Genomic DNA, 23,737 nt, shown 5'->3' with positions numbered 1-23,737 from the left:
ATTTGGGTTCCAGTTCCCAAGACATATACTCAATTCCTGTGCTAGTTATTTGAACAAAAGTAAACAAATTGGTTGACCCTTTTCCAGCTACAATGAAACTACCATCTACTTCAGTTGGATGGGCAGACCTGCTGGAGGCAAACACATGAACAGAGGTTGGTAGAGTGTCCAAAGTTTTAACATAATTGGCAACTGCTAGGTCTTTTAAAGTATTTACAGATTCTCTCACCTGGGCAGACACCTGGAGTGGCCTACCATACCATACTTCAAAGGGGGTTTAATTTAAGCCTGCTTCTGGGAGCCACTGATCTGTAGCGGGCCAACTGGCAAGGCCTTATCCCAAGTTAAATTAGTATTCATTTCCTTGGTTTTTCCTGTTGATTGCAGCCTCCAGGATGAATGTAGTTCCAATGCCTTAATCCAAATCAGGGGATAATTTTCTTAAGGAGGGTTTTAACTAATTAGAAGCTACTGATTTTAAAAACTAAAAACGTAGAACTTCCACATACAAAACAAATGGTTCACAAAACTTTCCTCTCCTTCTGAAGGTTTTATGATGCAGTTATCATTAACCAGTCTTACTATAACTTAAATGGCCAATTGGGACAATTGAGACAAACGGTTCTGACACCATTCTTCCGCTGATTAAGACTGGGGTGGCAGGTATTGGGGATAACATTCATTTAGCCTTCTGAACTTTCTGGGCAGACTTGGTGACCTTGCCAGTTCCCACTGCCCTTCTTGTCCACTGCTTTGATGACACCCACAACAACCATCTGTCATGTCATGAACAGCAAAATGGCCCAGAGGAGGATAGTCAGAGAAGCTCAACACACATGGGCTTACCAGGAACCATATCAATGGTCACAACCATCACCAGATTTCAGGAATATGGAGCCATCTTCCAGCTCTTTCCCAGAATGATGATCAATCTTCTCCTTCATCCCAGCAGACTTGCAAGCAATGTGAGCTGTGTGACTATCCAGCAGGTGCATATCCAGTACTGACTTGGCCTGGATGGTCCAAGGTGATCCCTTGAGCTGCGAAGCCAGCTGCTTCCATTGGCGGGTCATTTTTGCTGTCACCAGCTGCATTGCCACGACGAACATTTTTGACAGACACGTTCTTGACCTTGAAGCCCACATTGTTCCCAGGAAGGGCTTTACTCAAAGCTTCATAGTGCATTTCAACAGACTTTACTTCAGTTGTAATGTTGACTGGAGCAAAGGTGACCACCATGCCAGAACTGTTTCCACTGGACCCGCATGGACAGTACCAATACCACCAATTTTGTATATGTCCTGGAGGGACAGATGCAAGGAATACACTGGCTGGTATCTTGACAAGTCAGTCTATGGGAGAAGTGATCCTCTTGCCTCAAAGGATATTGCTTTAGATTAGGTGTCCTGACATCCCTTCTTAATGGGATTAGTATTGGCCATGTGTTACTGGCCTTCGCTGGGGTGCTGTGAGCACACACTTCTGATCTTAACTTTTCGTAGACTTCAAGGGGTAGGGTGTGGGGGGAGGCTCTGTCTCCTTTCCTGGGATTTTTATTTTTTGCCAAATTTCTTGAGTTCTGTTTAAACTTTCTCTTTGGTTCCCCTTTTCAAAGGCCTGCCAAGATGCACTAAGTATTGCTCTAATTCCAGCATTCCTCCCTCACTGGGATCTCAGTTTGGTTCGTCTGTGGGTACTGCCAAGTGGGCTTCAGGTGTAGAGGATTATCCCTATAAAGGAGGGTGGTGATCTTTCCAATTAATATATAAACCCAGCTGGCTAGTTATTTGCATTTAGCCCCCTATGTGAGATAACAGCAATTGAAATTGTCCTGCCCTGGGAGTGGCTCCTGGCCCAAACGGAGTGCCCTTTTGGTTCTTAGATGGTGATACCAGACCAAGTCCCTGTGGCCCAGAAACTAACAGGATTTTCTAATTGACCCCTAGAAGAAGGGAAAGTCCTGAGCCCCAGGGTCAGGAATTGGGGCTAGAAAAGAATGGAAGGTGGAAAAGAATGAAAGGTGGAGGAAGGGGTGGATATATTGGCATAATAGCCAGTGCAGCTGGGATACCTAGCTCAGCTGGAAGGAGTTAAGGTTTGAAGCAACATATCCTCACTCTCATTCCCTTGCTTTTCTTGTTTTCCCTGATGTAAGAGCACAAGTGCTTGCACATAAAGGATTTCATCATTCTCTGCTTCTTCACAAAATAGCTATAGTCATTCAAAAGCCACTGTAAAGCTATAACTAGCAATTGATTATCCCTAACCATTTTGCTTCAGTATCAACCAACTGGGATTACAATGCAATTGAAAAGAAACTTGGTTACTGCTGTGACAAACAACTTAAGATAATTACTAATATTATGACTGATATCATCTACCAGGATACACCAGAATTTTAGGAGTTCCATATAATGTCCAGAATATGTACAATAATGTTTACCCACATGATACAGTCCAAAGAGTTTTATCACAACTTATTTGACAGTGCTTCCCAATTCAACATACTGAGTAAGCCCAATTAGTTGAGTATTCCTCTCTCTGAGATGGAGAGAAAACAAATAGTTTGAGGTGTTCCAGGGATCCTTTGGAAAACTTCAAAGTTAGCTAGAGGTCAAACGAACCTCACCCAGAATTTGATTTGGGGGAAGTTTATCAAAATATCAAAAAGTTTTAACCAGTGATAATAAGATCTCAATGGCAAATACAGATCGCTTAAACAAATAACTCACAATTACTAAAAGCAGTTCAATATTTTAAGAAAACTTTGTCCCCTTAGGAAACCGATTCAGGTTTTGTACCACTTTACATTTAACATTCATTTTCTTAATTAAGTTCAGTTCTTGTCTTAGCCAATACTGATCATGTCACCTTCTTCCCTTTAACGAAAGGGATTTTCATTCCTCATACCTTCTGTGCTGAAAAACACACATCCTACATCTTTGCATGCTGAAATGTTTCCCTTGTGATTCTTAACCTTAAAACCTTAATCTCTAGTGAAAACCAAGAAGTAATTGTAAACTGTTTGTCATACCAGCATTTCCTGATTGACAAACTTATGCTTTAGTCTTCCTCTCCTAAGAAGGCAAAAGTAGGTAAACTTAGACCTGGCCAGCAATTAATATTCTATCCTATTTGAAATGACCCAGATAGTCAACAAATTCTCTTCATTTAACTTAGTTTAGTTTCAAGTTACGAAAATCTGGAAACACTGTTTTATATATACATTCTCAAAGCATAATTATTCCTATGGAGTTTACCTAAAACTCTTACCTCATTTACCTCTGCTTATTTACTTAAAAGCTTTGTCGAATTGTTATTTTTCTTGCTGACAAACTTTGTAACAGGAATAACGTCTTATTTGATTTCTAGTAAACCTAGGGACAATAGAAGTACTATAATTAATGTTGATGAGTCTAAAGACATGTCTGTATTAATCAAAGCAACAAGATTAAGTTAACTTTAATACCAGATATTAATTCAATACTGAATATTTCCTAGATCACATGAACCTGAAATTCATTCTGGCCAGTTTCTTTTATATTTGAGTATTTATATAAGCACTTAATTTCCTTTAAGCCAATTAAATAGTTCTTTTACAAGTTAGTTTCGGCAATGCCACACATCTATAACAAGTACAAACACAAACAGAGACCTCATAATTCTCATTCCAAAACTTCAGCCATGAATCAGGTACAGCAATATAAAACCCAACAGTTACAGAAGAGGTTGGATTCAAATTGCATTTCTGGCAGGTGGGACAAATCAAGGTCACCTGTCTAGATGACTAAACCCTTTTTACTAATATTTATGGAAAAGACACTTCTATTTGTAGCTTTTGGTGATTTTAGGAACCAAGTGGAAACTTTCTCTCCTTCCTGGGAATGTCCCACTCTTGGACAAGAACAGACAGCTTTTTTTTTCCTGTTCCTTTCTTCCATTTGACATCAGTAAAAGTTTTAAATATCACAGAACTGATTTGGCTGTAAATGGAGAAACAGTACCAAACAAAATGAAAGAAAAAACCCAAAGAACAAACAGAAAATTCTAAACGAACCCTCAAGTTGGGTCTTGGGGGTTTTACATATACCAATGACACAGGAGACCATAAATAACGTAATTAACACAGCAAGGGTAGCAGTACATGGTGCATGGGGTTCTGAGATAACCCTGCTAAACCCCTTGTGGAGATCCTAACAGATACTGTGGCCACACGTTGTTACAATAAAATATCATCTTTCTCTCACCCATGGGTTCACAGCTGTAATCAGATCACTTATCCAAAATGCGCCTCACAGGACTTTAGGGATAGCTGAAATAGTCCCCATTTTTAGAGACCAATTCAAGACAAAACACAAACTTCACATCCAAAGAAACAAATGAACTAGTACACACATCGGGTAAAAGTCTAACAACTCTTTCCTCTCTCCAACAGGGTACCCCACTCAAATGCAAAACAAATTGGCTTATTCCAGAGAAAAAGCCCCAAATGGAGAGGAGTAAAGTTTCCAGTGGTACACACTGGAGCGACTTACCCTACCGTACAGAGCTCGTCAGCTTCCAAATGTTGATTCCTTGCTCCTACAGCCAAGCGCGGGAGCAGCCAGTGCTGCTTTGGGGAATTTTGAAGGGAAGATCCTTAAGACAAGTGGTCCTGGCCCTCACCTGAACATTTCCCAACCGGGGTGGGCAGCCACGAGCAGCAAGGCTCCTGGCTGGCTGTGCCTAAACTTGTTATCAAGTCCAAGCTCAAACCGCTCGCTGCACGACAGGCCAATAAATCAAGAGAGGAGTCGTTGGGTCAAGGAATAATGGCTTTATTCAGAAAGCAGCAAGCTGAGAAGACGGTAGACTCGTCCCCCAAAACACCGTCTTGCCTGAGTTAGAACTCAGGCTTCATTTATACTAAAAGCGGAGGAAGTGACGTCAAACATTTCCTTGTTCCGGTCAGCCTCTGGAGGGGCGGTGTTAATTTCTTCCTCACTGCAGTCATTCACAGGTGGAACTGGTCAGGATGTTTTCTGAGAACTAAACAAGGGTATTTTAGCTTAATGCTCATTACCTGGGAGGCAGGGTTCCCAGAAATGAGCTCTTATGTATCATTTAAGCTTATAGGGAATATCTCTTTACTGATTAACTTGTAATAGAATAAAAAGTTTCTTCCCTCTTACAGGTTGATCTTCAGCTTGGGTCCCAGAAGGAGGAAGATGTGGAACAAGGCTGAGCTGACCTGAGACGGCATGTTATATGAGCAAGAAATAACCCTTTGTTATTGTGAACCACTGAGATTTTATGTTGTTACCGTAGCATAGCTTGGCTTAAGCTGGTTGATAACAAAAGACACTTCCCTTGTGTAATTTTTAAAAAGAGGATCTTTTTAAAGGTCCTGCAATATATTGTGGCCCTTTCCCACAAGTGGCAAAGGCAGGTATATCTATATACAGTTGACCCTTGAATAACATGGGGATAGGGGTCCAATCCCTGTGCAGTCAAATATCTGCATATAACTTTTAACTCCCTAAAAACTTAACTACTATTAGCCTACTGTTGACTGGAAGCCTTACCATTAACATAACAATACAGTAAACTAGAGAAAAGAAAATATTATTAAGAAAATCATAAGAGAAAATACATTTACAGTATTGTACTCTATTTATTAATACCATAACTTTACATTGTCTGTTTACAGGATAACTCATCTGACAGTACCTACATCAATATCATCTTATATGATACAAACGCTGTAGATGTTATATGTACATGTTACTAACACCAAACATCAAAAATGAAAAGACAATGTGAAAGAGAAATTCATATTTATTTACAAGTATAATGAATCATGTTTTGATAATGAAGAAGCAGCAATATGATTGCTTTACTGTTGTTGGTGTAATGTTTACAAGTGCTTCATGGTAGCCTAACCTATACACTAGTGAATGAATCATTAAAATGACATGTACACACTGCTATATTTAAAACGGATAACCAACAAGGACCTACTGTGTAGCACAGGGAACTCTCCTCAGTGCTATGTGGCAGCCTGCATGGGAGGGGAGTTTGGGGGAGAATGGATACACGTATATGTATGACTGAGTCACTTTGCTGTGCACCTGAAATTATCACAACATTGTTAATCTCCTATACTCCAACATAAAATTAAAAGTTTAAAAAAAAGATTAAAAGGAAAATATAAGTTTAATGAGAAAACAAAAAAGAAATCGCAATAGAGAAATGGTAAGTAAAAAAAATGTTTATGGTATCCAATATTACAGTCAAATTCATAGTACAGTATTGGAAACATTGTTACATTTTTAAAAAACCCACACTTACCTGTGATGATAGGCTAGTAGGCAGTTTCTCCAATTATGAGAGAGGGAGAGGCATACTACATGGTAATGTAATTCTTTGAAAACAAAGTAAGAAAACTGAAACATTATTAATTTTATATTACTGTAAATATCACTCACCTTCTGCCTATGTAAGGATGGGCTACCCACTTCAGTACAAGTCTTACACATGATGTTCTACACGATGAATACTTAAGCAATGATGACGATGATGACACAAAAACTTCTCATACAATTCTTGCTGTGCAGTTTTTAGATTTTCACACGAAGACACACACACAAACACAACAGATAAATCTATTGACAGTAGGGCATGATGATTATTTACTATTCATCAAGGGGAAGTGGGTCATCATAAAGGTCTCCTCATCATCTTCACATTGAGTGGGCTGAGGGGACAGAGGCAGAAGAGGTGGAGGAGATAGAAGCGGAGGCTGGAGTGACAGGCACATTTGGTGTAACTTTATGGAAATACACTGTAATTTCTGTCTGACTTTTTTGCTTTTTCATTTCTCTAAAAATGTTTCTATATGGTATGCCAATCCTTTTAATTCCTCTGGTGTGAAGTCTGTTAGCTTTTGAATTTCTCCAAGATCTTAATCTTGAAAACCTTCACTCCCCAACTTTTTTTTTTTTTCCATATCCACAGTTTTTTCATGACATCCTTGATAGGATCTGTTGTAAATCCTGTGAAGTCACGCACAACATCTGGACACAGTCTTCTCCAGCAGGGATTTATTGTTTCAGGCTCCATGGCTTTCATGGCTTTTTCTATAACAACAATGGCATCTTGAACGGTGTAAACCTCCCAGAATTTCATGATGTTCTCCCTACTGGGGTTCTCTTCCATAGCATTGGCAATCATTTCCATAGAGCACTTCGATGCCTTGTGTTGCAATCATGAGGTTCTGGGTGACCAGGGGCATTGTCCAATATCCAAAGAACTTTAAAAGGCAGTCCCTTACTGGCAAGGAACTTCATGATTTCAGGGACAAAGCATTGAAGGAACCAATCCACAAAAAGGGTCCTTATTGTCCAGGTCTTCTTCTTGTACAGCCAAGAGACTGGCAGCTGGTGTTTATATTTTCCTGTCAAGGCTGGAGGGTTAACAGCTTTATAGATAAGGGCAGTCCTGATCATAAATCCCTCTACATTTGCACAGAATAGTAGAGTTAGCCTATCCCTTTCTGCTTTAAATCCTGGTGCTTGTTTTTCTTACTTCTAATAAATGGCCTTTGTGGAATTTTTCTTCCAGAACAGGGCACTTCCATCTGCATTAAAAACCTGTTCAGGCAGATTTCTTCTCTCCTCAGTGATTTTCTTAATGGCATCTGGGAACTCGTCTGCTGCCTCTTGGTCAGCAGAAGCTGCTTCTCCTCTTATCTTGATATTTTTTAAGCCACGCCTCTTTCTAAAATTAGAAACCATCCTTTGCTGGTATTAAATTCTCCAGCTTTAGATCCTTCACTTTCCTTTTGCTTTAAGTTATCATATAATGACTTCACTTTTTGTCGAATCACATTAGAGTCTACAGGTATTGCCTTTCTGATAGCAATCCTGCACACACATAAAAGCTGCACTTTCAATACTAGATTAAAAGGTGTTTTGCAAAAAGTGCAAAGTTTTCGAGCCTGCTGGAGTAGCTGCAGCAATGACGTCACGAATTTCCTTTTCTTTTTCTACAGTGGTCCTTATGCTGGATTTATTATCTTGAAATGGTGGGCAACCGCAGCTGCAGACCTCATTCTATGGTACCTATCAAGCCATTTAACACTTTCTTGTAATGTCATGACTTTTCTCTGCTTCCTGGGAGAACTTCCAGCATCACTAGTGATACTTTGTATGGGTCCCGTGGTGTTATTCAAGGTCTATGGTATTGCACTAAACACGATGGAAAATACACAAGAACCTTGAGATCACTTTTTGCTGTGACATGCAATTTCCTGGAGAGATAAACTGCTCACATCATGATTAGCTGATTAGCATCCCACAGCATGGTGGACACTCGCTCATCACAATAGCAACAGGCGGTGGCTATGAGATTATATACGTTAGTACAGTATGTGCCATAGTTAATTTTATGCCATTATGATTTAATACTGTATCTTTACACTTGTTTAAATTTCCCTCTACTGGCACCATGTATGGTTTGTGTGCATAAGTTTTGATAAATTTTATCTTTTTTATAACATATTTGTGTATATTTTATGATAGTGAATGATAAAATAGATTAGTACCTACATATACTTTATGCATTCATGATATACCTATCTTTTTTTTAATTTTTTTGATATTTCTAGGCTATGCGGTTTGTCTGCGAGTTTTTCAAATTGTTGCAGATCTCCAAAAATTTTGCCAATACACTTATTGAAAAAAAACTGCATACAAGTGGACCTGTGCAATTCAAAACCATGTTGTTCAAGGTTCAACTGTACTAACAAGAAAACTCAGGTACAAAGATATGCACATAGCCTAAAATCAGCACATGTGATAAAAATCAAAATTTTAATAGAGAGACCCCCCCCCCCCCACCACCAGCAACACTACGGTGAGGCTGCCTGGATCATTTTTAAATTTTGATGAGTAGGTCTCTACAGAAATGGATACGCATGGGGCCTGAGGGTTTGAGGTTGATAACTATGAAACTTGGTACTAACAGCATGGACTTAACACCACTTGTATTTTCACTAGGATTATTAATGTTTAAAAGTGATCAGGGGACTTCCCGGGTGGTCCAGTTGCTACGATGCTGCGCTCCCAATGCAGGGGGCCCAGGTTTGATCCCTGGTCAGGGAACCAGATCCCACATGCCACAACAAAGAGTTTGCATGCTGCATCTAAAGATCCCGCAAGCCGCTACTAAAGATCCCGCGTGCAGCAACGAAGATCCCTCATGCCACAACTAAGACCCAGCGCAGCCTAATAAGTAAAATTAATTAATTAATTAATTAAATTTAAAAAATAAACAAAATAAAAGTGATCAGGTTACAAAGCTTTATTGGTGTGCTTCTAATACTAATTTTCTTTTAAGCCCTATTATTTTTAGCTTGTGATTTTGCAGAATGCAAGGTTTTTTAGAAGTGCACATATAACGTTATATCTGAAATACCTGTATTATAGTAGGTAACTGCCAATTTTAAAACAAACTAACAAGACCCCCTAACTCCATCTCCACTCCCACTTTTTCCCCATTCAGTCATCCTGTACATATACATGGGGTCAAGAGGAAATATGGTCAATGGGAAGAGTGTGGTCTTCAGAATCAGACAGAACTGAATCTAATCCTTACTCTGATACTGACTTGCTATGTTAACTCAGGTGACATTATCTCCCTGAGCCTCAGTTTCCTCACCCATAAAATAGAGACAGTAGACAAGCTTTTCTGGAAACTGGCCACAGGAGAGGTAATCCCGGTGACCAAACTCAATAGCCAATAGCCAAGTGTCCATGAAGAGGCCTTTCCTGGGAACTGCACTTTCCAGTAGGGACCAGGCATCACCTCTGCAGATGCCCAGGGCCCTAAACCAGAACCTCCAGGAATAGGGTCAAGGCCGGAGAAGGTTCACCACAGATGACATGATTGGTTGTACACACTCCAGAGAGGGGGAGGGCTCCTTGAAGACAACCAACTTCCTTTGTTATGATTCCATGCCCAGTAAGCAACTGAGCACATGGTGCCCATAGGGTGAGAATGCCTGGGTCAGGTGGACAGAAGTCCATTCTACTTGACAACTGTAAATAGCAAATTGACACTCTGTGTTTATCCCAAATGTTAAAATTCACTGTACCTCAGCTTCCTCATTTGTAATACGGGCACAATAATAGGATTTATCTCATAGAGCTGTGGTGAGGATTATGAGATGTTCTATGGAAAGTGCTTGAAACAGTGGCTGGCTCAGAGCACCTGCTATCTAAGTGCTTGCTGTTAGTATTGTACATCAGGCTCTGTGAGTCTGGTTAATGTGACTCTGCCTTTGAAAGCCAATGCCCTGTCAGAGTGCACAAAAGCAACTTAAGAACAAGACCCTGAACTGCGGCTAATTTACCAAGGTACATATTGCCTGGCAGGGAGCTCTCTGGGCAGCTAGAGTCCTTCTTTGGGTAATGATATGCATGCCTGACCTTGCCATATGCCTTAATATTTGAAAGTACAAGCGAGGATTGCATGAAAAACTGGCTTAACAAGTGTCTAGCAAACAATCTTCCCTCAGACAATGGCAGCCTCGGACTCTCTTCTCAAACACCGTTAAGACTTTGAACTGTCAGCTGGAAACCCTGAATTGGGAAGGAGGCTGTACTGGTGAGCTAATGTTGACTGTAAGAAAACCTACAATAATCTGATTCTCATTGAGCTTCTAGATTGAAATAAATTCAGCAGGAGAGTGTAGTGTCACCAACTGATAATGTGATTTGGACCCAAGTAAGAGAGACCTGAAATGGAGGACAGAAGGGTCAGCGCCACCCCCATTCCACTTGTGAAACTCCTCGTTTTCCTTCAAGATGCAGCCCACACATCACCTCCTCTTTGAAGCTTTCCCGAACCCCTCCGGCTGAGTTACTCCAGCCTCCCGCCACTGCGTTCTTGTGGCATCTTCTCCATTTCACATAATCATGTTTCCGTCTGTCACCTCCATTGGAATGTAGCTCCTCCCGAGTAGTGACGTCATAGTGACCTTTATATCCCCAGCAGCCAGCACTGTGTTTGGCACATAGTAGGTGCTCACAAAATATTTGTAGCTGAATGAATGCAGTTGGTCCCGATTTCCCTCGTTTTCTTGCCTAAGCCTGGAGCTAAGGTGGGTGAACCTTCAGAGCCCTTCCAGAGGCAGAGAGGTGAGCCAGGCCAGGATGGGGGGAGGTGGGTGCCTCCCTTCCACAGCTACCTCAAGAGTATGTGTGTAGAACCTTGCACCAGGAGGGCTGGAAGGCACCCAAAGTATCTAGAGGACGAGGAGATGGCCTTGGGCAGGATACAGTGACACGAAACTTTATTCACTCAACAAACAGGTATCAGGTTTTGTGTCAACATGTGCTAGGCCATGAGTAAGATTCAGTTCCTATTCTCATGAATCTCACAGGCTTAGGCAGACACAGACTGTGGTTATGACAGTACCGTGGGACAGGTGCTGGGATGGGGGGAGCACAGGGCACCACGGGAAGAACATGGAGGAGAGGACCTTGAACATATGGCAGGAGAGGGTGGCAGAGCTGAGCGCTGACTGTGGGGCAAGCTGCTCGGGGAGGAGTCACCAGGTCTCTGACAGCTGGAGCGGGATGGAGGTGACGCTGCTTCCTCCCCTCTCTCAGGAGGGGCGCTATTTGGGGTGTAACTGGCAGGGGCCTCCCCAGCATCTTCCTTGAAGCATATGCCTGACTCCCAGGCACTCGGAATGTTCTTCCACAAACAGACAGGCTCTGTCCCGCCCCTGGCAATCACTAGCGACACTGCCTGACCCTATAGTGGCCACAGTCGATGGGACCCACAGGATCTGACCCTCTATTCCTCTCGCTCGACTCTGTCACCTCACCTCACCTCTCCTAGGAAGCCCAAGAGGCCCACGGTTGGTCAACATAAGCCCACGAGACATAAGCTCTACCTTGGTATGAATAAAGCCCACCTTAATGGACTTGAGGACACAGGGAGGGGGGAGGGTAAGCTGGGACAAAGTGAGAGAGTGGCATGGACATATATACACTACCAAACGTAAAATAGATAGCTAGTGGGAAGCAGCCGCATAGCACAGGGAGATCAGCTCGGTGCTTTGTGACCGCCTGGAGATGTGGGATAGGGAGGGTGGGAGGGAGGGAGACGTAAGAGGGAAGAGATACGGGAACATATGTATATGTATAGCTGATTCACTTTGTTATAAAGCAGAAACTAACACACCATTGTAAAGCAATTATACTCCAATAAAGATGTTAAAAAAATAAAACCCACCTTAAAAAAGAAATAAGAATCTCCACTGACAATTGTATTACTACTGACGGCATTTTTTATTGAAGCAAAGAATTTAACAAAATATATAAAAAATATATTTAAAAAAATCACAGATGGACAACAGATTTACAGGATTGCTTTTATAATCATCCAGGAAAAAATGACAGTGTTTACTTACTAGTAAATTGCATTTGTGTAAGACCGGCCACTGGGTCACAAGACCCAAGCAGCCAGGACACTGCCTGAGCTCTTAGGAGCAGAAGAAATAGTCGACCAACAGGGGAGAGGCTGTGGAAGGGGCAGCAGGACAGCTCAGCCAGCAAAGCAGAGGCGGCAGCCCAGCCAAGTCAGGAACGGGCAAGGTCAGGGCAGGGGTTTGGTATCAGGAAACAGAGGTGGACACGTCAGTTACTCTGGTCTTGAGAGGAATCACTATGATCTGAGAAGCCAGGACCGGCTGCAAACTAGCTCCTCTGTGTGTGCTCACATGGGTGTGTGTTCATTTAAATTATCTCCCACTTAAATCATGAAACTAGCAAGTGGGTTTGGGTGGGAGCCATCTTTGTGTCCACAATCCCATCAGGGAGACCAGAGAGCGGAAGGCCCAACCTACCAAAGCAGTTTCCCCAATTAAGCTGGATTGAGCACCCGCTAGGAGTGCTAGGAGGGCTGCCGGCTGCGAGGACTCCAGGGAAAGCAGAGGGAGTGAGGCCCATGTCCTGCCCCCTGGAGCTCACACTGTAACACAGGGGGAGAGACATGCTCAGACAACTGTGTCATGTGGCCCGTGATGGGCGTGGGACAAAGTAACAAGATTGTCCCCATCTGTGTGGGAGATTATGATGGGGTTATAGAATTCGCTGGGATCTGAGATGGGCCTGGAGGGACAGGTAGGATTTGATAGGCAGAGATGGGAGTTGCGTAGGCATTCCCAGCCAAACAGAGAAAGCAAAGCCCCACGAGGGAGTGTGCAGTGGGAGCTGGGGTGGCCCTCGCAGGGAGCATCTGGAATGTTCAGGAAAGTTGCGGGAGATGCGGCTGGAAAGGGAGCTTGAGGCCAACGTGGGTCCAAAGCGCCAAAGTTGCAGAAATGAAGGGACTCCTTTACATACTCATTTATTCTTTCATTCATTCAACAAAAATGTATTGTGCACAAAACCTCTGCCAGGAGTCGTTCCCCTGGGTGCTAGGCGCACAGGTGGAGAGGGCAACTCCGGCCCTCCGGAGGCTGGTGTCACCCCCACAGAGCGGGACAGGAGCGCCATGGGGAGGGGGAGGCCGCTGCCTAGTCCAGGGTGAGGGTGGGGCCCTGAGCCGGGTGCAGCAATGGGAAGGTAGCTTCGAAGGTGAGCGCCCTTGACAAGCTCAGTCACAAGTGAGATCTCCTTGGCCAGGCCAAGCCAGGTCCTCCAGCAGCCGACATGGGGGAAGAAGCATCCCATCCATGACTGGGACCAAGGGTCAGAAAAGTGGGGCTTGGAAAGGACAGGGGAGGCATGGAGGCAGGGGGATGACCCCCTAATGCTCCCCCTGACCCCCTCCTGCAGCAGGCCCTGGTCATCGGCCAGCCTGGTCAAGGGACCCTCGGCTGGGGCCCCTCCGGTCTTCATTCCTGTAGTCAGCCTCACCCTCCTCTTCCTGTCTTCTGGAAAGCTCTGTCAGCTGCTCTGGTGGCTGGTAGCCCGCCCGATTCCTGCAGGCAGTGAGGACAGAGGGGAAGGGTTTGCCCTCACCCACTCAGACCTGAGGGAGCTGGGCTTAGTGCTCCCCACGGGACAGCCATCAGATCCCCCATCCCCACCCGTCCAGCGGCAAAGGGACACTGGGCTGAACGGCTGAGCTCAGAGCAGAAGCAGGGTGGCACGGACTTGAGCTGAGGGCATTATGGGAACAGGCTGGCTCTGCGAGGGGAGCAGGGAGCGGCCTGTTACGGAGCCTCCGCACTCCCCTACCCCTGCCCTGGGCACCCACCGGAAGCCCCACCCTGAGATCAGAGACTGGAGAACTACGGGCCTTGGAGTCGAGTTCCGGACTGCAGCGCCACTTTAGGATTTGCGCGAATCATTTACTCTTTTTTCAGCTATAAAACGGGGCTGATAAAAGTTATTTTTTACTGTTACCAGCTGCCCCCTGGGGTGTTATGAGTGGAAGAGCTGGGGTGCATCTTCCCAATGTGCTGAGACCCTTGCCAACGGGCTGCCCACCCCCGACACTCACGGTCGCGTGACGTCCGCATCCTCAGCCTTGCCAGTCTCCCGGCAGCAGCAGCAGTAGACGATGACGCCGATGACGATGAGTGCCGCGGCCACGCCCCCCGCGATGCCCGCGTACAGGGCCACATTCATGGAGGCTGAGAGAAACAGAGCCGCACGTCCTGAACCCCAACCCCAGTCCCCAGCGCGAGCCCCCAACACGAGCCGAGGCTCCGGGTGGTGAGCACGCCGGGGATGAGGAACCACAGCAGCAGGCGTCTGGGAGGCGGGAGGTGGTCCCTCCCAGGCTCTGAGCGGCCCCAGTCATCCTCCCAGCCCAGGTGGCCGCGCTGCCTGCTTCTGGTAGCATTCCATGAAAGTCACAGCCTCGTGGGAATGTGACCAGACAAGGGGGACACTCTTCAGGATGGAAGCGTTGACAAGGACAGATGGCCAACAGATTTGGAGCCAACAGGCTCCAAAAAAGTCCTCGGGTGTCAGTCATGCCAGCTTCTACTCTAGTTCATCCCCAAGATCATCAGGGTATCCCACCCTGAAAGGATGGGGTTCTGACTCTGTGGCAGCCCAGTCTGGGCACTTCCCCCTTGCCCCCTGAGCGACCCCAAGGGCAGGCAGGACCGAGCAGGTCTCCAGAAGCCAGCCTAAGGCACTATTTCCAAAGAACCCAGGGAACTGGACTGGCCTCCAGATGAGGGGAGCCTGGGACAGGATCATCTGGCCGTCACCTCAGCCACCCTGCCAATGGGAGACCCCCAAAGAGGCTGCCCAGTTCACCTCCATGTTGGTCCCTGTCAGCTGACTCTGGACTACCAGCCTGTCAGCTCTGGCATTCGTCCTCCCTTCCCCCCCAGACTGCTCTTACGAGGTCTGACAGCCACAGTGATGTTGCAGGACTCCATCCCTACATCATTGCTGGAGGTGCAGATGTAGTAGCCCGACATTTCTGTGGAGATGTTCTTCAGAGAGAAGATCTGTCCTGTGACTGAGAAGGGAGAAGAGTCAGGCTGAGGAGACGGGCCACCAGAGTAGAGCGAAACGGCTAGGGAAATCCTAGGCAGATACAAGCACCGCCACTGAACGTGTCCAAGCCTCATCTGTAATATGGAGAAAATATCTACCTCTAGGGCTGCAGGAAGATTAAACCAGGCAGGCTGCACAATTCTAAAGTGCTTAGAATTCAGGAAGGCACCCTGGGTTTGAAGCCTGGTTCTGCCACTTATTGACTTTGGGCAAGGAACTTAGCTTCATTGAACCTGTTTCTTTATGTATAAATAAAATAATAATAGTGCCTGCCTCACAGAGTAATTGTGAACGTAAAATGAAGTACTAACAAATACAAACCCACAACCAAATGGCTGATGTATAGTAAGTCTTCAGGAAACGTAATATACATTATACATTGCGTGGAATTGCTTTCTAATTAGACCATATAATTATAACCACTTTCATAATCTTCAGAAACAGAATTCCTTAGCTTGGACTCATGTGAAGGAAGACTTTAGAACTTCAAGAACTCTGACCTCTGGATTTCTCTGCCATGAGTGGTGTGTGTGAGTGTATGTGGTATTTGTATGGGTGTGTGGGGGGGGTGGGTGGGTGTGTGGGTGGTGAGGCAGGGAGGAGGCAGCCTGCCGGTCTAGACTCTTCCTCTTCCTCTTCCACCACTTAATCAAGCCATTTAACTTCTGTGAGTCATAGCTGCCTCATCTGGAAGTGGGAGGGAAAGCACCTGATTCTCCTGAATTCAGGGCAATGGTCCAGACGCCCTCATGCGAAACCTTCCTGCTAAATCTATGATCCCATGGATTTCTCCACCTTGAAATGGAGAGCTTTATGCTTAGACAAATTTTTATGTCCTGTCCTCAAAGATGCTCTGTCATAACTGCTGTTTGGAGAGAAGAGTTAGAGACCTTTGTCCTCTAATTTGCTGCAGAGCCTGCCTACCCCACTATCAACAGGTGGTTACACTTCATCCAGAGGAGATGTTCTAAACTGAAAATAGGATCCAGCCACTGCCCTGTTCAGACATTTCAGAGGCAGCCCATCGTCTTCAATAACAAGTCCAGGCTTCTTAATATGGATGTGACATTACAGATCTGGCCCTGGAAATCACTCCAGCTTAACCTCTTGCCAGTTCGCCTGGTGTCCAATCCTTTCCCTGCCCAATTCCACTCTGTTGCAAGATTGTATCTCGGTGTGGATTTTTCTTGTCTGGATGTGCTTCCTCAAATACAATGTCCTCTGATTCTTCCAACAATCTTGTATGGTAGATGGAACAAATATTTCTATCTCCAATATCATAGTGGTAACTGGAGGCTTAGAAAAGTCAAGTGACTTGCCCAAGGTCACAAAATTAAGAAATGACAAAACAGTAACAAAAATTCCATTTTAGGTCTAGAACTCCCTGGAGAAGTTGACAATTTACTTTAAAAAAAATTATAGAAGAGAGAACAGAGAGGGTGATAAGGAGAAGAGCATTCCAGGACCTTCCAGATCATAGATGAGTAAGTGCCCTGTTGTGGTCGCCAAAAGCACACCACAGAAGAGGACGTGGATCCAGGTGTCCTGCAGCACCACCTGCAGGAACAGGCTGTGTGATTTTAAAGGCTAGCATCGTACAGAAACACATCATTTATTTTCAAGATGAGGGTTCCCTAACCAAGAAACTTTGTGAACAAAATTCCATATTTGATGGGGTGACAAACAAACCTATCTTACACTGCTGAGCCTGTGGAACTGCCAAGTACAGACTCACATTTTATGGGAATTGGTCTGAGAAGGCACACCCAAAGGTGTGCTTATCCACATATCCACATCTATAGTATGAACGAAATTGGGCTTCTGGTTGGAGACAAGATGGCAGAGTAGACGGATTTGAGCTCAACTTCTCTCACAAAAACACCAAAATCACAACTAATTTCTGAATAACCATCAACAAAAAAGACTGGAACTTACCAAAAAAGATATTCTACAACCAGAGACAAAGAAGAAGCCACAACAAGATGAGATTCTCCCACAGGAGTGAGTTCTGAGCCCCACATCATGCTTCCCAGCCTGGGGGTCTGGCATCAGGAGGAGGAGGCCCCAGAGCACTTGGCTTTGAAGGCCAGTGGGGTTTGATTGCAGGAACTCCATAGGACTGGGGGAGATAGAAATGCCACTCTTGGAGGGTGTGCACAGGTCTCGTGTGAACTGGGACCCAGGGAAAAAGCAGTGATTTCATAGAAGCCTGGACCAGACATACCTGCTGGTCTTGATGGGGGGGGGGGGCGTCTCCTGGGAAGGTGGGGGTGGAACTGGCTCACTGTGGGGACAAGCACTGGTGGCAGAGGTACTGGGGAGTACTCATTGGTATGAGCTCTCCTGGAGGTCGCCATTTTGCCACCTAGACCCAGCCCCACCCAACAGCATGTAGGCTCCAGTGCTGGGACACCTCAGACCAAACAACCAACAGGGCAGGAACACAGCTCCACCCATCAGCACACAGGCTTCCTAAAAATCTTCCTGAGCCCACAGCAACCTCTAAACACACCCCTTGACACAGCCTTGCTCACCAGAGGGACAAGACACAGTTCCACTCACCAGTGGGCAGGAACCAGTCCCTCCCACAAGGAAGCCTGAACAAACCTCTAGAACATCCTCACCCACCAGTGGGCAGACACTGGAAGCAGAAAGAACTACAACCACGCAGCCTAGGGAATGGAAATGGCAAAGGAATATGTTTCAGATGAAGGAACAAGATAAAACCCCAGAAGAACAACTAAGTAAAGTAGAAATAGGAGGTCTACCTGAAAAAGAACTTTGAATAATGAGAGTGAAGACAATCCAAGATCTCAGAAAAAGAATGGAGGCACAGACCAAGAAGATACAAGAAATGATTAACAAAGAGCTAGAAGATATACAGAACAAACAAACAGACATGAATAATGCAATAACTGAAATGAAAAATACACTAGAAGGGATTAATAATAGAATAATTGAGGCAGAGAACAGATAAGTGAGCTGGAAGACAGAATGGTGGAAATCTCTGCCATGGAACAGAATAAAGAAAAAAGAATGAAAAGAAATGAGGACAGTTTAAGAGACCTCTGGGACAACATTAGAAACACCAACATTTGCATTAGAGGGGTCCCAGAAGGAGAAGAGAGAGAGAAAGGGCCATAAAAACTATTTGAAGAGATAATAGCTGAAAACTACCCTAAAATGGGAAAGGAAACAGTTAACCAAGTCCAGGAAGTGCAGAGAGTCCCATACAGGATAAACCCAAGAAGGAACATGTCAAGACACATATTAATCAAACTGACAAAAATTAAAGACAAAGAGAAAATACTAAAAGCAACAAGGGAAGAGCAACAGGTAACATACAAGGGAATCTCCATAAGGTTTTCAGCTGATTTTTTAGCCAAAATTCCGCAGGCCAGAATGGAGTGGCATAATATATTTAAAGTGATGAAAAGGGAACACCGACAAACTAGAGTACTCTACCCAGCAAGGCTCTTGTTCAGATTTGACAGAGAAATCAAAAGCCTTGCAGACAAGCAAAAGCTAAGAGAATTCAGCACCACCAAACCAGGTTTACAACAAAGCTAAAGGAACTTCTCTGGGCAGAAAAGAAAAGACCATAACTAGAAACAAGAAAATTACAAATGGAAAAACTCACCAGTAAAGGTAAACATAGATTAAAGGCAGGAAATCATCCATACACAAATATGATATCAAAATCACTAATCATGAGAAGAGAAGAGTACAAATGCAGGATATTGGAAATACATTTGAAATCAAAAGACCAGCAACTTAAAACAATCTTGTATATGTATAGTCTGCTATATCAAAACCTCATGATAGGGACTTCCCTGGTGGTCCAGTGGTTGGGACTTTGCCTTCCAATGCAGGGGGTGTGGGTTTGGTCCCTAGTGGGAGAACTGGGATCGCACATGCCTCACGGCCAAAAGGCCAAGGCATAGAATAGACACAGTGTTGTGACATATTCAATGAAGGCTTTAGAAATGGTCCACATCAAAAAAAAAAAAAAATCTTTAAAAATAACCTCCTGATAACTGCAAACTGAAAATCTACAATAGATACACACACAAAAAAGAAAAAGGAATCCAAACAGAACACTAAAGTGAGTTATCAAATCACAAGAGAAGTGAACAAAAGACTAAGGAGGAAGAAAAGACCTACAAAAACAAATCCAAAACAATTAACAAAATGGCAATGAGAACATAATATCAATAAATACCTTAAACATATATGGATTAAATGCTCCAAGCAAAAGACATAGACTGGCTGAATGGATATAAAAACAAGACCCGTATATATGCTGTCTACAAAAGTCACACTACAGATCTAGAGACACATACAGACTGAAAGTGAGGGGATGGAAAAAGATATTCCATGCAAATGGAAATCAAAAGAGAGCTGGAGTAGCAATACTCATATCAGACAACGTAGACTTTAAAATAAAGACTGTTACAAGGGACAAAGGACACTACATAATGATCAAGGGATCAATCCAAGAAGGAGCTATAACAATTGTAAATATATATCCACCCAACATAGGAGCACCTCAATACATAAGGCAAATGTTAACAGCCATAAAAGGAGAAATCAACAGTAACACAATAATAGTAGGGAACTTTAACATCATACTTACATCAATGGACAGATCATCCAGACAGAAAATCAATAACGAAACACAGGCCTCAAATGTCACATTAGACCAGATAGGCTTAATTGATATTTATAGATCATTCCATCCAAAAGCAACAGAATACACCTTCTTCTCAAGTGCACATGGAACATTCTCCAGGATAGATCACATGCTGGGCCACAAAGACAGCCTCGGTAAATTTAAGAAAATTAAAATCATATTAAGCATCTTTTCCGACCACAACACTACGAGATTAGAAATCAACTATAAGAAAAAAACTGTAAAGAACAAAAACACATGGAGGCTAAACAACATGCTACTAAACAGCCAATGGATCACTGAGGAAATCAAAAATACCTAGAGACAAGTGAAAATGAAAACATGATGTTTCAAAACCTATGGGACACAGCAAAAGCAGTTCTAAGAGAGAAGTTTATAGCAATACAATCTTACCTCAGGAAACAAGAAAAATCTCAGATAAACCACCTAACCTTACACCTAAAACAACTAGAGAAAGAAGAATGAAAAAAACCTAAACTTAGTAGAAGGAAATAAATCATAATGATTAGAGCAGAAATAAATGAAATAGAGATGAAGAAAACAATAGAAAAGAACAGTGAAACTAAAAGCTGGTTCTTTGAAAATATAAAAAAAAATGATAAACCTTTAGCCAGACTCATCAAGAAAAAAAAGGGAGAGGGCTCAAATCAATAAAATTAGAAATGAAAAAGAAGTAACAACTGACACTGCAGAAATACAAAGGATCATGAGAAATTACTACAAGCAGCTATATGCCAATAAAATGGACAACCTAGAAGAAATGGACAACCTGGAAGAAATGGACAAATTCTTAGAAAAGCACAACCTCCCAAGACTGAACCAGGAAGAAATAGAAAATATGAACAGACCAATCACAAGACTGAAATTGAAACTATGATTAAAACACTCTCAACAAACAAAATTCCAGTACCAGAGGGCTTCACAGGTGAATTCTATCAAACATTTAGAGAAGAGTTAACACCTATCCTTCTGAAACTCTTCCAAAAAATGGCAGAGGAAGGAATATTCCCAAACTCATTCTATGAGGCCACCATCACCCTGATACCAAAACCAGTCAAAGATACCACAGAAAAAGAAAATTACAGGCCAATATCACTGATAATCATAGGTGCAAAAATCCTCAAGAAAATACTAGCAAACCCAATCCAATAATACATTAAAAGGATCATACACCATGATCAAGTGAGATTTATCCCAGGGATGCAAGGATTTTTCAGTATCCACAAATCAGTCAGTGTGATACACCACATTGACAAATTGAAAAATAAAAACTATATGATCATCCCAATAGATGCAGAAAAAGCTTTTGACAAAATTCAACACCAATTTACAATAAAAACTCCAGAAAGTGGGCATAGAGGAAACATACCTCAACATAATAAAGACCGTATATAATAAACCCACAGCTGACATCATACTCAATGGTGAAAACCTGAAATCATTTCCTCTAAGATGAAGAACAAGACAAGGATGTCTGCTCTTGCCACTTTTATTCAACATAGTTTTGGAAGCCACGGTAATCAGAGAAGAAAAGAAATCCAAATCGGAAAAGAAGAAGTAAAGCTGTCACTGTTTGCAGATGACATGATACTATACATAGAGAATCCCAAAGATGCTATCAGAAAACTACTAGAGCTAATCAATGAATTTGGTAAAGTAGCAGGATACAAAATTAATGCACAGAAATCTCTGGCATTCCTATACACTAATGATGAAAAATCTGAAAATGAAATTAAGGAAACACTCCCATTTACCATGGCAACAAAAAGAATAAAATATCTAGGAATAAACCTACCTAAGGAGACAAAAGACCTGTATGCAGGAAATAATAAGACACTGATGAAAGAAATTAAAGATGATACAAATAGATGGAGAGATATACCATGTTCCTGGATTGGAAGAATCAACATTGTGAAAATGACTCTACTACCGAAAGCAATCTACAGATTCAATGCAATCTCTGTCAAACTACCACTGGCATTTTTCACAGAACTAGAACAAAAAATTTTGCAATTTGTATGGAAACACAAAAGACCTCAAATAGCCAAAGGAATCCTAAGAACGAAAAACGGAGCTGGAGGAATCAGGCTCCCTGACTTCAGACTATACTACAAAGCTACAGTAATCAAGAGAGTACGGTACTGGCACAAAAACAGAAATATAGATCAATAGAACAGGATAGAAAGCCCAGAGATAAACCCACGCACATACGGACACCTTATCTTTGATGAAGGAGGCAAGAATATACAGTGGAGAAAAGACAGCCTCTTCAATAAGTGGTGCTGGGAAAACTGGACAGGTCCGTGTAAAAGTATGAGATTAGAACACTCCCTAACACCATACACAAAAATAAGCTCAAAATGGATTAAAGATCTAAATGTAAGGCCAGAAATTATCAAACTCTTAGAGGAAAACATAGGCAGAACACTCTATGACATAAATCACAGCAAGATCCTTTTTGACCCACCTCCTAGAGAAATGGAAATAAAAACAAAAATAGACAAATGGGACCTCATGAAACTTCAAAGCTTTTGCACAGTAAAGGAAGCCATCAACAAGACCAAAAGACAACCCTCAGAATGGGAGAAAATATTTGCAAATGAAGCAACTGACAAAGGATTAATCTCCAAAATATACAAGCAGCTCATGCAGCTCAATAACACCAAAAAAGCAAACAACCCAATCCAAAAATGGGCAGAAGACCTAAATAGACATTTCTACAAAGAAGATATACAGATTGCCCACAAACACATGAAAGAATGCTCAACATCATTAATCATTAGAGAAATGCAAATCAAAACTACAATGAGGGCTTCCCTGGTGGCGCAGTGGTTGAGAGTCCGCCTGCCGATGCAGGGGACATGGGTTCATGCCCCGGTCCAGGAAGATCCCACATGCCGCGGAGCGGCTGGGCCCGTGAGCCATGGCCGCTGAGCCTGTGCGTCTGGAGCCTGTGCTCCTCAGTGGGAGAGCTCACGGCAGTGAGAGGCCCGCGTACCGCAAAAAAAAAAAAAAAAAAAAAGCATTGTTTACATAATTCAAAGAGTCATCAGTCATGTACCACAATGTTCATTGCAGCTCTATTTACAATAGCCAGTACACAGAAGCAACCTAAGTGTCCATTGACAGATGAATGGATAAAGATGTGGCATATATATACAATGGAATATTACTCAGCCATAAAAAGAAACGAAATTGAGTTATTTGTAGTGAGGTGGATGTACCTACAGAGTGAAGTAAGTCAGAAAGAGAAAGACAAATACCATATGCTAACACATATATATGGAATCTAAGAAAAAAAAAAAGGTCTTGAAGAACCTAGGGGTAAGACAGGAATAAAGACACAGACCTACTAGAGAATGGACTTGAGGATATGGGGGGGGGGAGGGTAAGCTGTGACAAAGTGCGAGAGTGGCATGGACATATATACACTACCAAACATAAAATAGATAGCTAGTGGGAAGCAGTCGCATATCACAGGGAGATCAGCTCCGTCGTTTGTGACCACCTAGAGGGGTGGGATAGG

At 43.2% G+C, this 23,737-nt stretch overlaps 1 protein-coding gene and 1 pseudogene across 1 annotated transcript in view; both read right to left on the bottom strand.

Annotated features, from left to right (window-relative positions):
* Positions 1–679: 679 nt before the first annotated feature.
* Positions 680–2,270, bottom strand: LOC101326580 (elongation factor 1-alpha 1 pseudogene; annotated as a pseudogene).
* A 9,946-nt stretch (positions 2,271–12,216) lies between these two features.
* GPA33 (glycoprotein A33) overlaps positions 12,217–23,737 on the bottom strand; it is a 30,756-nt gene continuing 19,235 nt past the window's right edge. Inside the window, exons 5-7 of the mRNA XM_073791999.1 lie at positions 15,361–15,480; positions 14,503–14,635; positions 12,217–13,978 (exon numbers count right to left, since the gene is read on the bottom strand). Coding sequence (XP_073648100.1) covers positions 13,843–13,978; positions 14,503–14,635; positions 15,361–15,480 — 389 coding nt within the window. The 3' untranslated portion in view covers positions 12,217–13,842. The remainder of the gene's footprint in view (positions 13,979–14,502; positions 14,636–15,360; positions 15,481–23,737) is intronic.

Source organism: Tursiops truncatus, chromosome 1 (assembly GCF_011762595.2).
Source record: "Tursiops truncatus isolate mTurTru1 chromosome 1, mTurTru1.mat.Y, whole genome shotgun sequence".
Classification (NCBI taxonomy): domain Eukaryota; kingdom Metazoa; phylum Chordata; class Mammalia; order Artiodactyla; family Delphinidae; genus Tursiops; species Tursiops truncatus.
This window is presented reverse-complemented; position numbering and strand designations above follow the sequence as displayed.